Source organism: Myotis brandtii, unplaced genomic scaffold (genome assembly GCF_000412655.1).
Source record: "Myotis brandtii unplaced genomic scaffold, ASM41265v1 scaffold1858, whole genome shotgun sequence".
Classification (NCBI taxonomy): Eukaryota; Metazoa; Chordata; class Mammalia; order Chiroptera; family Vespertilionidae; genus Myotis; species Myotis brandtii.
The window spans coordinates 97,203-111,800 of record NW_005356896.1 but is presented as its reverse complement, the minus strand read 5'-3'; the positions used below and the strand labels follow the sequence as shown (position 1 = coordinate 111,800).

Sequence of the window (14,598 nt, the reverse complement as noted above, 5' to 3'; positions counted from 1 at the left end):
TTATATTCTGTTGCTTCACAGTAAGATTTTTGACGTCTGATGTGTGTTTTACACACAGGACATTTGGATTCATCTTAGCCATATTCCAAGTGCTGGGTTGCCACTTGTGGTTAGTAACCACTGTACTGTGTAATGCTGGTCTAGATAGACCTCACAGATCATATATTGTTCTCTTCCATTTCAAGAGACTATCCAAATTACATTTGAAAAAGTTTAAAGAAAAAAGCGAGTGAAGGAAGGAGTTTATAATTTTCAAATATTAAAGAGACTCCCTTTAAAAAAAAAGTGGCCACATTTCCCAGTGGTGGGGATCCTTTGACAATGATTAGGTTCGTAACAATAACATAATTCCCTGGCTCCCCAGCGGGCAGGTTGGGGAGCAACCCAGTACTTTGAAATATTCTTTGAGCCTTCCAAAGATTTCCTCAGAGATTCCTCCAGTACTACTGAGAATGCTATGTATCAGGGCTGGAAAATTTATCATTTAAAAGAAACATAACATGGCTGTTGCTTCTCATGTGATTAATTTGATGTTAGGAATGTTGTTTTATCGGTAGCGCTTTCTCTGGTATTATTCACTTGGCTTTAGCTGTTGAAACACTGCTGTACCTCCCATGATCTTGTAAACATCTCTTTTAGGTTCCTTTGCAAATGTTTATCATCAGCTGGTGATTTGGGGGCCTTTATCACTCTTTACTCTGTAGTCCTTGGTAGTTTTGATGTCATTTCTAGCATTTACAACTTATCCCCCAAATGTTAACTCTATTGTAACCTCAGTCCTTTCTTCTAGAAGCAAAATATTGGTCTGGGAGTTACTTAGAGAATGCCATTTTGCTTTTCTGAGACTTAGTGTCATTATATCACAAACATCTATATCTATCTGTCTTCTGTCTGTCTATCCATCCATCCATCCATCTAGCACAGCATCTGTCTTCTGTCTGTCTATCCATCCATCCATCCATCCATCTAGCACAGGCCCCTTAGGTCTGGATGGTAAGGCATGGTGAGCATGGCCAGAAGGAAAAGGCAATGAAATGAGTCATGTAAACCACTCCCTACGAAGCCCAAGCTGACAGGCCTCTGGAGGGTGGGGAGGAGCTAACAGGCAGAGGAGGCTGGAGAAGAGGGCCGGACTAGAATGGGAACCAGCTCTGCTGGTGTGACATTCTTGCAGCAGATGGCTGACGTTCCTTTAAGAATATAACCTTTTTGGCAATATTCACTGTAGGTCATTTGGGGTGTGGTGTCCCCACTCCGTCTATAATCATCAGTGATACACATAGCCACGGGCCTTGGCATTTGAGGAGAGAAGACATGGGGTGGTCTGCTGTGGGGGAAGGTCTGCAGGACAGGGGGCTCAGGCAGGGCAACCAGGACCTGCGCACGTGGCTAACTCAGCAGCCATAGGAACTCGAAGCCAGGCTACTCCACACCGGCTCCCGTCTGCCCTTACCAGCCTCATCCTACCTTTGAAAGGACTGGGAGGGAAGCTGGATTCCTCTCATTTGACTCTCAAAAGACCAGTGATCCCAGCTGGCATCTTAGTGGTAATATAACTGCGTGGTCCGTGATCATTCTGTCTGTGCTGTTTGTAACATTTGAAGACCTTTCCATGTCAGTCACCGTAGATGTCACCATCTTCTGGATTGGATGCATAGATTCCTGTTATGTGACTGCACCATGGCTCATTTAATCGCATGATGGTGGAGCTTTCAGGATTTAGAATATTTTAACTTTTACTAAAAACATTAGACAGAGCATTCTTGTATCTAATGTTTGCCTGTCTGATGATTTCTTCAGGATAAAACTCCTGAAGTGGGATACCGGTGTCATAGCTTATGCATTTTTAACGCAGATTGCCCTTTAGAAAGAGTGTGCCAATTTCCACTCTCACCAGCAGTGCTGTGAATGCCCATGGTCGGACTTGGTGAGACATGGTGACATTTGCGTTAGGACCAACCACAGGAGTGGTGTCTATAGGGAAGTCAATCCATAGTATGAGAGTTATGACTGAGCCAATGGGAACCAAGTTTACCTTTCTACCCCCTGAATAATGCAATATTAAATATTGATTCTTGTATCATATAGAGGACCCACATGGCAGTCCAAGGGGTAAGCTATTCATCTTATGGAAAAAGCTGTGGGTAATAGCCTAACATTGCTATATCCAGATTAATGTGGGCAGTTTGTATATTGTATCTCGGAATTTGCCTTTATTATTGTATCTTTGGAAGTAGCATCCTTCAAACATGGAGCGGATATTCTTACCCTGATTTAGCTTTGGAAATAGTTTACATTTTCACTGTGTTTTGTGGTTGGATAACTCAGGGATTCTCAGGACTCTGCTGTTGGGGAGCTTTTACAATGCATGCAGGAATGAGTTGGGTGGGGAGAAATATAAATGAAAAGTGCTTATTAATTTTTTGCAAAAGTTCAGTATCTATATCCTATATAATAAAAGGCTAATATGCAAATTGTCCCCTCGGGAGTTCGACCACTCACTATGACATGTGCTGACCACCAAGGGGTGGCGCAGAACGAAGGAAAGCCCTGGCTGGCCCTGATTGCCGGCCAGGTCTAGCGACCCTACCCATGCACGAATTTTGTGCACTGGGCCTCTAGTTTGAAATAAAATGGTAATTATGCTAACTACAGGAAATTTAAGGAAAAGCGTTTGTCTTTAGTTTAGTGGAAAATTCAGGCATGGTGCAACCCAACCTCTATTCTTGGTTAAATTAAGGACACCTTTTTCCCCTTACTTTTAAAAGTTGTGAAACTTAACTTACATACATAGAAGAGAGTATAAAACATAACTGTACATTTAACAAAAAGCATTAAGGTGAACACCCACCTGTGTAACACCCATGTTGAGAATTTTGTCATATAATTTTCATTTTTCTTTTTCTTTAAAATAATGATCTCTTGTTAAAAATTATTGAGCTGCCTGGCTGGCATGGCTCAGTGGTTGAGCATTGACCTAAGAACCAGGAGGTCACAGTGTGATTCCTGGTCGGGGCACATGCCGGGTTGCAGGCTCCATCCCTAGTAGGGGGCCTACAGACAGCGGCCGATCAATGATTCTCTCTCATCATTGATGTTTCTATCTCTCTCTCCCTCTCCCTTCCTCTCTGAAATCAATAAAAAAATATGTTTTTCACAAATGATAAGAGCTACACATGCTGTAAGAAGGCTTCACCAGGCAGTGAGCCAGGGCAGCAGAAGCTGTGCTGAGGGGCAGATTGGGGACTGGAGGCTCAGGAAGGGGGAGGAGGGGGAGAACAGGTAGCCTCCACATGCATTTTCCGTGCCATTTCTCTGCTTCCATGTGCCGTTTCACGTGTGCCTGTAAAGCAGCATGAGGAGCACCTCACTGTTCTCAAGCCAGAGAGGTTCTGTGAAACTGTGAGATTCTCATTAAAGGGCTGGATAGTCGACAGAGCAATTTTTAAAATAAGTTGAATTTAAAGGATCCACGGCATCCCCTCGTATATGATCCTTCCTACTGTTTTTGTGCATTCAGTCTATTGATACTGTTGTGTCTCTTTGATGAAACAGATTGCTGAGCTGGGTGAAATAGAATACATTGAAAATCTACCCCTCCTTCGAGTTCTCAATCTTCTGAAAAATCCAATACAGGTAAGAGATCATTTACCTCAGGGAGGGGATGAGGGCTTCTTGGAACTCTTCTTCAAGAAGTGCTTTTGATAAAGAGCATCAGGACATGAGTGCAGTGTGTTTATCTTCATTCTCAGTCTCTTAGGAGGCAAAGAGGAGGGTTAAGCAATCAGAAGGGTTAGGCACCCTGGGCACCTCTGTCAGGGGAAGGAAGCCTTAACGGGTCCACTCCGTGTGGTACCTGTGAGTCATCCAGGAGGTGGCCAAGATCCCGGGAGGGAGATGCTGAGATGGGGGAGCAGCAGCCTCTTGCATTAGAAGATGCACGGTGCTAGGCTGTAGACAGAATGTGGTTCCTGTTTTGTAACAGGGGAAAGAGAGTCTAAGATTAGATACCTAGAGTAATTGTCTGCATATAGCTGGGAAGCAGGTATTGTTGTAAAATGATTAAAGAAAAAAATGTATTTCCCTGGACCCTTCACATCCAGGAATTTGAGACCCATGACTGTTTTGCAGGCTCTGGCTTCACTGATGAATCCTTTCTCCTGGCCCTGGCCTTTGTGTGTCTGTCCTCATCCCCTTTTCTACCTATACCCTTCGCTTACCTTTCTATAGACTCTTGACTTTGTACGTAGCTCTGAGTACCTTTGTTTTTGTGATCAATGTCTCTAGAATGGCAAAAAAAATTTTTAAGCGAAAAATAAGATTTAAAAGTAAAAGCAATGCTTGGTATAGAAATGGTGGCAAGCATTACAAGCAGCTCTGGAAAGAAAGCAATGGAGCTTACAACAGCCATCACCCCCAGCTTAAGATCCGTAAGGAGTGTCGGTTCATGTAACATACATTGTCATCTGTGAGATGAGTCAATCACTAACATCTTTCCCTTCAAAGAGACGTACCTTCATGATACAAAACACGTTAATTGCATTTTTAAAGGGCAGATAATCCTAACATAGCCGATGGTAGGGAGTTATAAAGAATTCATTCCATGAATAAATATCATTTTATTATGAAATAAATTCATAATACTGTTGAGTGCCGCTGGCAAAACACTTGGGCATCTTTAAATATGTCAGCTGAAACTCAGAGCGAAGGCAGAGTCACGCCCTGGGGGCAAACCTAATCAAGAGATTGGGACACCACTCAGTTTGATGTGTTAAGGGGGTGGAGCTCATGATGTCGCCAGGAACTCATGGCCCACCCAGATGTGATGTAACTTCCTGTTATTCGAGTATTTAATAAATCTTGCGGTGCTGATTCTCTCTGCCTCTGTCCCTCCATCAGAGGGCAGACGCCACACTGAGGCCCAGCTTTCACTCTATTTCTCTCTCAGTTTTGTTTTATTCATTTTCCCTTAAACCTCGTCGATTTCTAATCAAGATTCATCAACCCCCGAGTTCTCTTTCTCTGCACTGGCCGTGGGAAGAGAGAACCCCCCTCCATATAATACATGATACAAATTAATACAAAAATAAAACAAAGTCATAAACAAGTAACAAAGTAATAATAAATGTTTCATTATTTGCAATTCTGCAACTCTTTGGAGGTAGAACAGCAATTTTCACCCAGTGTGCCCCAAGAATTTTTGGAACATGCAATACCTGACTATTTAGTCAGGGGCACTGACCTCTTTTCCCTTAGATTGTCAAATAAAAACAAATGACAAAAGCCGGTTGGTGTGGCTCAGGGGTTGAGATCAACTTATGAACCAGGAGGTCATGGGCATGAGTTTCTATCTCTATCTCTCTCTCTCTCCCCCCCCCTTCCTTTCTGAAATCAATAAAGAAATTTAAAAAGTGAAAACAGCCAAAAAAACAATAGCCATCTGGTATGAATGCCCTGTCTTGAACCATAAATATGTAGGTCATATAACAGAGTTGCATCTTATTGGTCATGTCACATAATAAGATTGCATCTGATTGGTTAATTCTTGGTACCAGCAATCCTTATGTATACATATATAAAAAGTTACTTTTAAAAAAATACATTTTTTTAATTAATTTCAGAGAGGATAGGAGAGGGAGAGAGAGATAGAAACGATTGTCAAATAAAAACAAATGACAACAGCCAGTTGGTGTGGCTCAGGGGTTGAGCATCAACCTATGAACCAGGAGGTCATAGTTGCTCTCTCTCTCTCTCTCTGTCTCTCTCTCTCCCCCTCTCTCCCCCCTTCCTTTCTAAAATCAATAAAGAAATTTAAAAAGTGAAAACAGCCAAAGCAACAATAGCCATCTGGTATGAATGTCCTGTCTTGATCCATATATATGTAGGTAATATAACAGTTGCATCTTATTGGTCATGTCACATAATAAGGTTGCATCTGTTGGTTAATTCTTGGTACCAGAAATCCTTATGTACACATATATAAAAAGTTACTTTTTAAAAAATATATTTTTTATTAATTTCAGAGAGGATAGGAGAGGGAGAGAGAGAGAGAAACATCAATGATGAGAGAGAATCATTGATTAGCTGCCTCCTGCACTCTCCATATCAGGGACAGAGCCCGCAACCTGGGCATGTGCCCTGACTGGGAATCGAACCGTGACCTCTTGGTTCATAGGTCGATGCTCAACCACTGAGCCATGCCAGCTGGGCAAAAGTCACTTTTTTTAAAAAGTCACTTTGGGAGCAAAAAAGGTAGGTAATTACTGTTGTTATTTTTGTAAATCAATCAAAATTATCCTTTTTTTGTCAGATCAGCAAAAATATATTGTATTTTTGGTGTGCTACAGAATTTTAGTAATTACTTTATGTGTGCCAGGAGATGGAAAAGGTTGAAAATGGCTGAGTTAGAAGATAGGGTTCGAGTTGCTGGCCATGGATTCTTAGATGGAATGCTTAGCCCCTAAGGCTCTTTAGAAATGAAGGTGCTCACACCTGTCCCGCTTGCCTCACAGGGAGACTAACAAGATCACAACTTTGAAGAGCTTTATAAGTTGCAAGGGACAGTGTTCATTTGAGTTGTTAATTTAATGGGGCTGATAAGTGTGAAAATGTAGAGAACTGTGTGTGTGTGTGTGTGTGTGTGTGTGTGTGTGTATATGACAGGGTAGCATGTGATAGACCAATGCTCATGAAAGTAGAATGCTGGTGCTTGTTAATTTGGAAAACAAAGGCAATTCAATAGTCCTCTTGATATTTCAAATAGGAACACTGTGAATATTGGCTCTTCGTCATTTTTATGCTACTACAATTAACGGAATTAGATCAGAAGAAGATTACAGTGGAAGAAAAGGTATGTAATCATATTATTTCATGTGTTTCTCAGTTAATAAGCTGAAAAGCTTACACTGCCTGCTGCAGGACCAATAAAATCGATAAATGATGCCCATAATCAATTTACATGTGAATTAATGGTTTGTTCAGGTAGTGCTTCCTTGTCCTAGGATCAGTCTGTTTAACCCTCTTCAAAGCTGAGCATCAACCCCAATTCAGCAGCAGCATTGCATTTCTATAGGCCGGCAGCATTCCGGCAGATTATTAATTTAGATAACTGTCCTATTTAGAGGGTGTGTCATTCTATGTGCTACTCTAAAATAGATTTAATCATGAAATGTATTTTATTGTCATTTTACCATATACTCGAAAGGTACACAAATGAATTACTACTCTGCTATTTTAAATCCTTAATTCTGCTTTTTAAGATAACTAGAGGCCCAGTGCACAAAATTTATCACTGGGAGGGGGGGGAGAGTCCCTCAGTCCGGCCTGTGCCCTATAGCAGTCCAGGACCCCTTGGGGGATGTCCGCCTGTCAGCTTAGGCCCACTCCCTGCGGGGATTGGGCCTAAGCTGGTAGTCAGACATCCCTCTCGAAGTCTGGGACCCCTTGCTCCTTACTGCCTGCCTGCTCACTGCTTCTTACCACTTGGTTCACTGCTCCTTCCTTAGCACTGCCACAGAGGCGGGAGAGGCCCCCACCACTGCCACTGTGCTTGCCAGCCGTGAGCCCAGCTTCTGGCTGAGCGGCACTCCCCCTGTGGGAGCACACTGACCACCATGAGGCAGCTCCTGCATTGAGCATCTGCCCCCTGGTGGTCAGTGTGCATCATAGCAACCAGTCATTCTGGTCGTTCTGCTGTAACGGTCGCTTAGGCTTTTATTATATAGATAATACATCTGGACACAGTTGCAGAGTAAGCAGACCTCAAAAGCTAGCACCTGCCTCCCCTCCACCATACCTGTGCTAGCCACTTTGTCTCGCTTTAGTGACTGGTGATTAGGGATGTCTTTCAATGCACATTGAGTGGAATGGAAACAGACTTAATGTAGAGAGGAAGGTATTTCATTTTATAAATGCCTTTCTGAAATCTTGGTTAAAAATAGTTATAGACAGGAGTCTGTTGTTATTCTCTTTTCCTTTAATGTTTTGCGAAGGAAATATAATTCAAAGCTATAGGTTAAGGAAAGGTATGGCAGACAGGATAATGCATTTAGAGGGATGGCAAAAACAAGGGGATGGAGAGCCGTACCTTATGAGGAAAAGGCCTAGGTCTTTGGACAGAGAACGTTATGTTAAAAGAGGAGGAGCTTTGGGTAGAATTTGAGATCATCAGAATAGCTCTTGGTGAGATGGCATAAGAAGAAAATTCTGCAGCATCAACTACCTGGAATCTGCAGCTGAATTTTATTTCTTCCTCTTCTACTAACAGTTGTGATGTTGACTGTATTAAAAGTAGGGGATCGAGGGACTCCAGCTCAATATTTTAAAGTAATTATCATTATTTAGGCTTGGAGACTGAGCACAAAGATTCATGAGCATGTCTTACATTCTTTTCTCTACCTGGTTGCCTGTCTAGACTGATTCATTAAAGACAACCTGAGCCTTGTGTGCTTTTTAGAAATGCAGTCTGTTTCCTTTTGCATTTCTGATTCTGAAACAGGTTTTTGCAGTAAATAAGTACAACCCTCCCCCGGAAGTGGTTGCAGCCCAGGATCACCTGACCCACGTTGTCCACAGCGTGATGCAGCCGCAGAGGATCTTTGACAGGTATTCGCTAGAGATTCTTGGGGTAGAACTCGGGGCGGCGAGCATGGGGCACCCCATCCTTTTCCTAGGCTTTTATTTTGTGACCCATTCCTTTTTCACCTCGTCTGAGGGAAGGGGCCAGGGGTTTATCTGATCGGCCGAGTTGGCTCGATTACAGCGTTTTATCCATCACATGCTTGAAGATGGGCTCTCTCTCGGTGTTTCCCCAAGTGTGGTGGTGAGTGCGTTCATCTTCCCTCTCTCACCTGGCCCCTGAATGGTGGCCAGCCTGTGACATGGGATGGTGAAATAATAATAATGAGTAAAAAGAGTTTGTCAGGGTTTTTGCTGTAGGGTAGAACCACGGACTATTGTGATCATTTCTGTCCACTGTACATGTTTCCTTAGCTGTGAGTGGAGGCTGGACCCCTGCCAGGGAGCATCCCAGGAACGCGGATTGTTAGAGCCCTGGAGGCAGCCCGCTGGCCGAGGGAAGCCTGCCAGTCTTGTCTCATGGGTGCCCTCGGAGCAGGCGCTTGCCTTGCTTGAACACATGAACAGTCTCTCACCTCTAAGTTCGGAGACAGATTACCACGTTTTCTCCTTTCCTTTCTAAACGATCTGTTGGAGCAGATGGCCATTTATGCTATAAGTATAATTCAGAAAGTCTACCAAGACCCAACAGCGTGCTTAAAATACTTGTAAGATCTCTTGGTTATAAATGGCTTCTCTTCTTCATGTGATATTTGCTCCCGTACGTCACATGGTTTCCCACAGAGAGCAAAAGGCTTTACTTTGCATCCAGGACACGATTTTTTACATGTAATTTAATAATACAGACATTGACAGTTTTATACACATTTATGGTAGCCCTCTAGGTGAAATGATTTATCATTTACTTACATACATCTGGAAAAGCACATTTGATTTTTTTTAAAAAGAGCATTTATGTTCTCATTGTATTTCTTTTTTAGTTTATGAAGATTGCTAGTTGTTTCATGCTTTAGGGTACATTTATATAAAAATATGTATCAAAAAAAATTACAACAGTGCCTGGTAAACACATATTTCATCATCATTTCTGGCTATTGAGCAGGTAAGTGCGAATGGCCAAGCAGCCGGGGCAGGGGGCAGTCTTCATTGTGAAAAACTCGCAGGGGCACTGCCCGCCCCACTCTGGGCCAGCACACAGCTCTCCGGGAGCCCAGAGGAAGAACCCTGACGCTTGACCTTGGGGCTTTTGTGCTGCATTTTGGGGGAATCACTATCCCGCCCTGCCGTGACTGGGTGAGGATACAGGATTAAAATGAGCCCGCAGAACCTTAACTCTGGCCTGGTGGTTGCTGAGAGCTTCGTGCTCTGGACTGACAGGGTTCTGCAGACTCTCTTGTGCAAGTCCTGTCTGAACTTTAAAATCTTCCATTTCTGCCCTACCTGGTTTGGCTCAGTGGATTGAGCGTTGGCCTGCGGACTGAAGGGTCCCGGGTTCGATTCCAGTCAAGGACACATGCCTGGGTTGCTGGCTCGATCCCTGGTAGGGGATGTGCAAGAGGCGGCTGATCCATGATTCTCTCTCATCATTGATGTTTCTCTCTCTCTCCCCCTCTCCCTTCCTCTCTGAAATCAATAAAAATATATTTTAAAAAAATCTTCCATTTCCCCAAGAAGCTCTGGTTTGTTTTAGTGAGAAATGGTATATTCCAATCACAATCTGAGTGCTGGAGACAATCATGGCTATAGAGTTGGTCATTGTTTCTAGGCCTTAGAGTGGACCGAACCAGGAATATATTTATTTATTCCTTCCTTTCTTCCCTCCTTCCTTCTGTCCTTCCATCCATGTAGTCATCTATTCTCTCTGTCTTATTTGCACCTATCTATCTACATCTGTCCAAGCTGTTGATAGCTTTCTAATCTATATCTAGATAGATCTATCTGTATCAATCTATAAATAGATGATAAAGTACCTCCTCACTTCACATTGATACTTGCAGTTCAGTTTCAAGATTACACCTGAGCTTTTGCTTCACCCCCTGCCTATTTCATCTGAACCTCCTTTACTTCCACACCAACGACATGGAGGATAGAACTAGAATATCCCATCATTACTCTTTTTAAAAATCCCACATTACACCACAACAGTATCAGAATACCAATACCAACACCCCCACCAACATGATTACTGAAAGCACTGAACGTATCTTGCCTATATTCTTCCCATTACCCAGCCCCCATGCTTCATTATGGCAAAATATATAGAGAATAAAATGTGCTATCTTAACCATTTTAAAGTTCGGTGACATTAATTATATTCACAATTTTGTACAGCTATCATCACCGTCTTTTTGCAAAACTTTTTAATCACCCCAAACAGAAACTCTAGCAATAACACCCAGTTCTCAGCTGCTCCCACTCCCAGGTAACTTCTAATCTACTTTCTGTCTCTATGACTTTGCCTATTGTATATATTTTATGTAAGTGTCAATCACCCCATTTTAAAAATAGTGTACTGTATTTATATTGTCAGGACATATATCCATCACAGACTGCACACTCGCCTTAGCTGTCACTTAGTCTTGGCTCTGCGGGTAGTTTCGTATTCATTGCTCACTCCCAGCCCCTTATATCGATGTCTCTTGAGTCATTTTGCTTATAAGAAGCTTGTTCTCTAGATTCCTTAGGACAGTCTATGGGGTCAGTATCCCTTGTTGATGGTATTCTCTGCCCTTTATACTGAAAGTCATTTTTGCTATAATATATAAAGCCCACGGCCCATTTTTCCTTGAATATATTGAAGCTGTTACTTCATTTTACTTTATGCAAAATATTGCTGTAAAAAATCCAATGACAATTTGATCTCCTTTCCCTTATAAGTCATGTCATCTCTTTTTCTAGCGGAACTTTTTTTTCCCCTTTTTCTTCTAAGTCCAATAATTTTACTAGACTACTAGTATATCTTGGTATTCGTCGTTCTGGGCTAATATTCTCAGGTATGTTGTGTGTTCTTTCATAAGATACAGTTTTGTTTTATTTTTATTTCAGGAAAGTTTTCTTTAGTTACAGCCTTTAATATTTGTTCTGTTCTTTTGCTTTGGTTTTCTTCTTGAGAAAGAGGATATTTATTTGCTTATTTTCAATATGTGTCACTTTCTCTCAACGTTTTCTTCTCTTGAATCATTAAAGAATTATTTTGAGATAATTTTAGATTCACATGCAGTTGTAAGAAATAATACAGAGAAATTCTATGTATTTTCACTGTCTCCCCAATGGTGACATCATAGCAATTGTAGAATATCAAATCCTGAAAACTGCCATTGATGCAGTACCAGCTGTATCAGAATTTGCCACTTTTGCATGTCCTCACATGTGCACTTAGTTCTGTGCAATGTTATCACGTGTGTAGATTCATGTGAGCAATACTACAGTCGAGATGCAGATGATTTTGTCACAAGGTCCCTGCGCTTCCCTGTTATAGCTGCAGCCGCCTCCCTCTGAGCTGCCCTGAGCTCTGGCCACCCGGAATCTGTTCCCATCTGCCTAATGTTGTCATCGCAAGAATGTCATGTAAATGGAATGATGTAGTATATGCCCTTTGGGATTGGCTCATTCCCTGGAGATTCATCCAAGTTGGTGGGTTGTATGAGTAGCTCATTCCCTTTGATGGCTGAGCAGCATTCCTTGTGTGGATGCACCACAGTCAGTTGAGCGATTCATCCAGGCTGATTCCGGTTCCGGCTGTTACACCACAGCTGCCGTGAACATTCCTGGACAGGTTTGGTGCATGTGCAGCTCCAGCCTGCCCACTTCCCAGGGGACCCCATTGGCTGCTCAGGGTTCCCTTGCTCTCAGATCCCTCAGATGCTGCCCCATTGCTTCCTCCTTCCTCTTCCTGCACAGATTTGAGGTTCATGGAGATACCTTGTCCCCTGGTTTATGATACATGTTTTCCAGGGGCTTTTGCGCTCACGTTTTTCTGTTTCTCTGTGGGTTTTCAGAGAGGCTGAAGCATCGTGCTGCCACCATCCCCATTCTTCATAACATTCACCCCTCAGCCATATGTTTATTTAAAATGTCCCTCTTATTCTAGAATTAGTGTCATGAGTGGGGTCCAACACTTTAGCTCCCCGTGTTGCAGGAGGTTTTAGTAGTCAACTCATTCTTTAGGCGAGCGTCTCAGGCCCAGCAGCCATGCCGACATTCATATGTCAGCTCTTACTCATTAGCTGTTTCTTTGAGCAAGTTAATTAACCTCTCTGTGTTCCAGTCTTCACCTGTTAATGGGGATAATGATAGAAATATCTCCATTAGCTTCCTGTGATGACTGAATGAGGTAAAACATGTAAGACTCCTAGAATAGTACCTGGGACATAGTAATTGCTCAGGTAAGTTTTAGTTATTACCGTTTCTTTGCATATCAGTGTTCTAATGCAATAGGTAGGGATGTTAAAGTGAAATTCTCAGAGGGCAGTCTTACTTCTTTCATTTTGAAATTCATAGGGGAATACTTCATCAAGCAAGACTTAACATACCTTACCATCTATTTTCTTTTTAAGGAATTGTTAAGTTAGATTTACACAGACTTGGATTTCCCGGGTTATCTGTGCTTTGAATGTACTTTTGGCATCGTATGGAGGAGGGCCCGCCTGCTGTGCGGGTGCAGCCAGCACCCCGCCCTGGCTGAGCAGGCCCCACACTGACCCTGCCCTGTGTTGCAGCACCCTGCCCAGCCTGGACGCTCCGTACCCCATGTTGGTCTTAGCCGGTCCTGAAGACTGTGGGAAACGGGAACTCGCCCACCGCCTCTGCAGGCAGTTCAGCACTTACTTCCGATACGGGTAAGTTTGCTCATTGGCTGGGGAGACTGTGGAAGGTTGGAGATTGCTAATTTTGACTACTGATTTGAAGCAAGTTCAAATGCGTGCATAGAAGGCTTATCCGCATCTTCGCCATTTATTGCACTATTATGTACACTGAATTTTTTTTTTACTTTAATCCTCCAAATGTTTATCTTTAATTCAGTGACAACCAAAGCACTCTCCAAGGTCAGGAAATACACGTGTTTTAATTACGCAGAGCGGCGTTGGAACGGGCTCATCCTGTCGCCGGGCGGGGTGGCAGCACGATCACAATGTTGTGATGTGTGACAGGCAGCCTCCCAGTCTCCCACGCCCACAGCACAAAACGCGGCTCCTCATCCCCACGCCCGGCTTTCTCTCTTGAGGCAAATTTCAGAAGGACTGAGAAGTGGTAGGCAAAGCCTTCCCTTCCTTTCCCGCCGGTTAGCACTCAGCTCGCTGCTGCTTTTCTGGACAAATATTTTGCTGTGTAATTCCCTAATGACTTAGATAAAATAGAGGAAATATCCAGGAAACTAGAACCTCCATGAGAAACCTTCAGCTGGATGTACAGACTTCCAAAGTGTTTCTGAGACTCAGATTTAGAATGATCACTGTGGTCTTTTACACCGGTTTCCTCTTTTATTTTTCCTGTGTGGCAACGAAATTACTTTTAGATTAGTGGTGTTTGTCTGTGAGCTGAGGATGTGACTGCGAAGATATATAGGACAGCGAGGAAAATAAATGCAAATTACGTTCTAATGCTGTTACAGGAAACTTCCTTCCCTTAAGCTGCACATGTTCAAACAATGCAGATGCTATTTAAGCATGTCCGTTATTCAGATATCTAAAATTACATTCCTCATCCAAACAACCTCAGGACGCAAATACTAAAGAATAATGTACTCATTAATATATTTGCAGTACCCTGAGGTAACACAAGTAAATTAAAAATTTTAGAATAAAACCGTATAGCGTGTCATTATACTTATATAGGGGCACTGGACCTCTAGTAAAAGATAAGTGAACCCTGAGAGTGGAAGATCAAACCAGGGCAAAGGGGTGTATCCTGCCTATTGAGCTAATACGTAAGCCTGGAACCTTCTAGAAAACCAAAGCGAGGAGAGCCAAGATCTTCTCTGATCAGGATTCCTTGCACTTCCTGGGAGCCGATTACATGGCC

At 42.7% G+C, this 14,598-nt stretch overlaps 1 protein-coding gene across 1 annotated transcript in view; it reads left to right on the top strand.

Moving 5' to 3' along the window:
- LRGUK (leucine-rich repeats and guanylate kinase domain containing) overlaps window positions 1-14,598 on the top strand; it is a gene marked incomplete at its 5' end in the record, with an annotated part of 101,588 nt that overhangs the window by 21,558 nt on the left and 65,432 nt on the right. Inside the window, 4 exons of the mRNA XM_005864116.2 lie at window positions 3,556-3,636; window positions 6,764-6,850; window positions 8,498-8,604; window positions 13,296-13,415. Coding sequence (XP_005864178.1) covers window positions 3,556-3,636; window positions 6,764-6,850; window positions 8,498-8,604; window positions 13,296-13,415 — 395 coding nt within the window. The remainder of the gene's footprint in view (window positions 1-3,555; window positions 3,637-6,763; window positions 6,851-8,497; window positions 8,605-13,295; window positions 13,416-14,598) is intronic.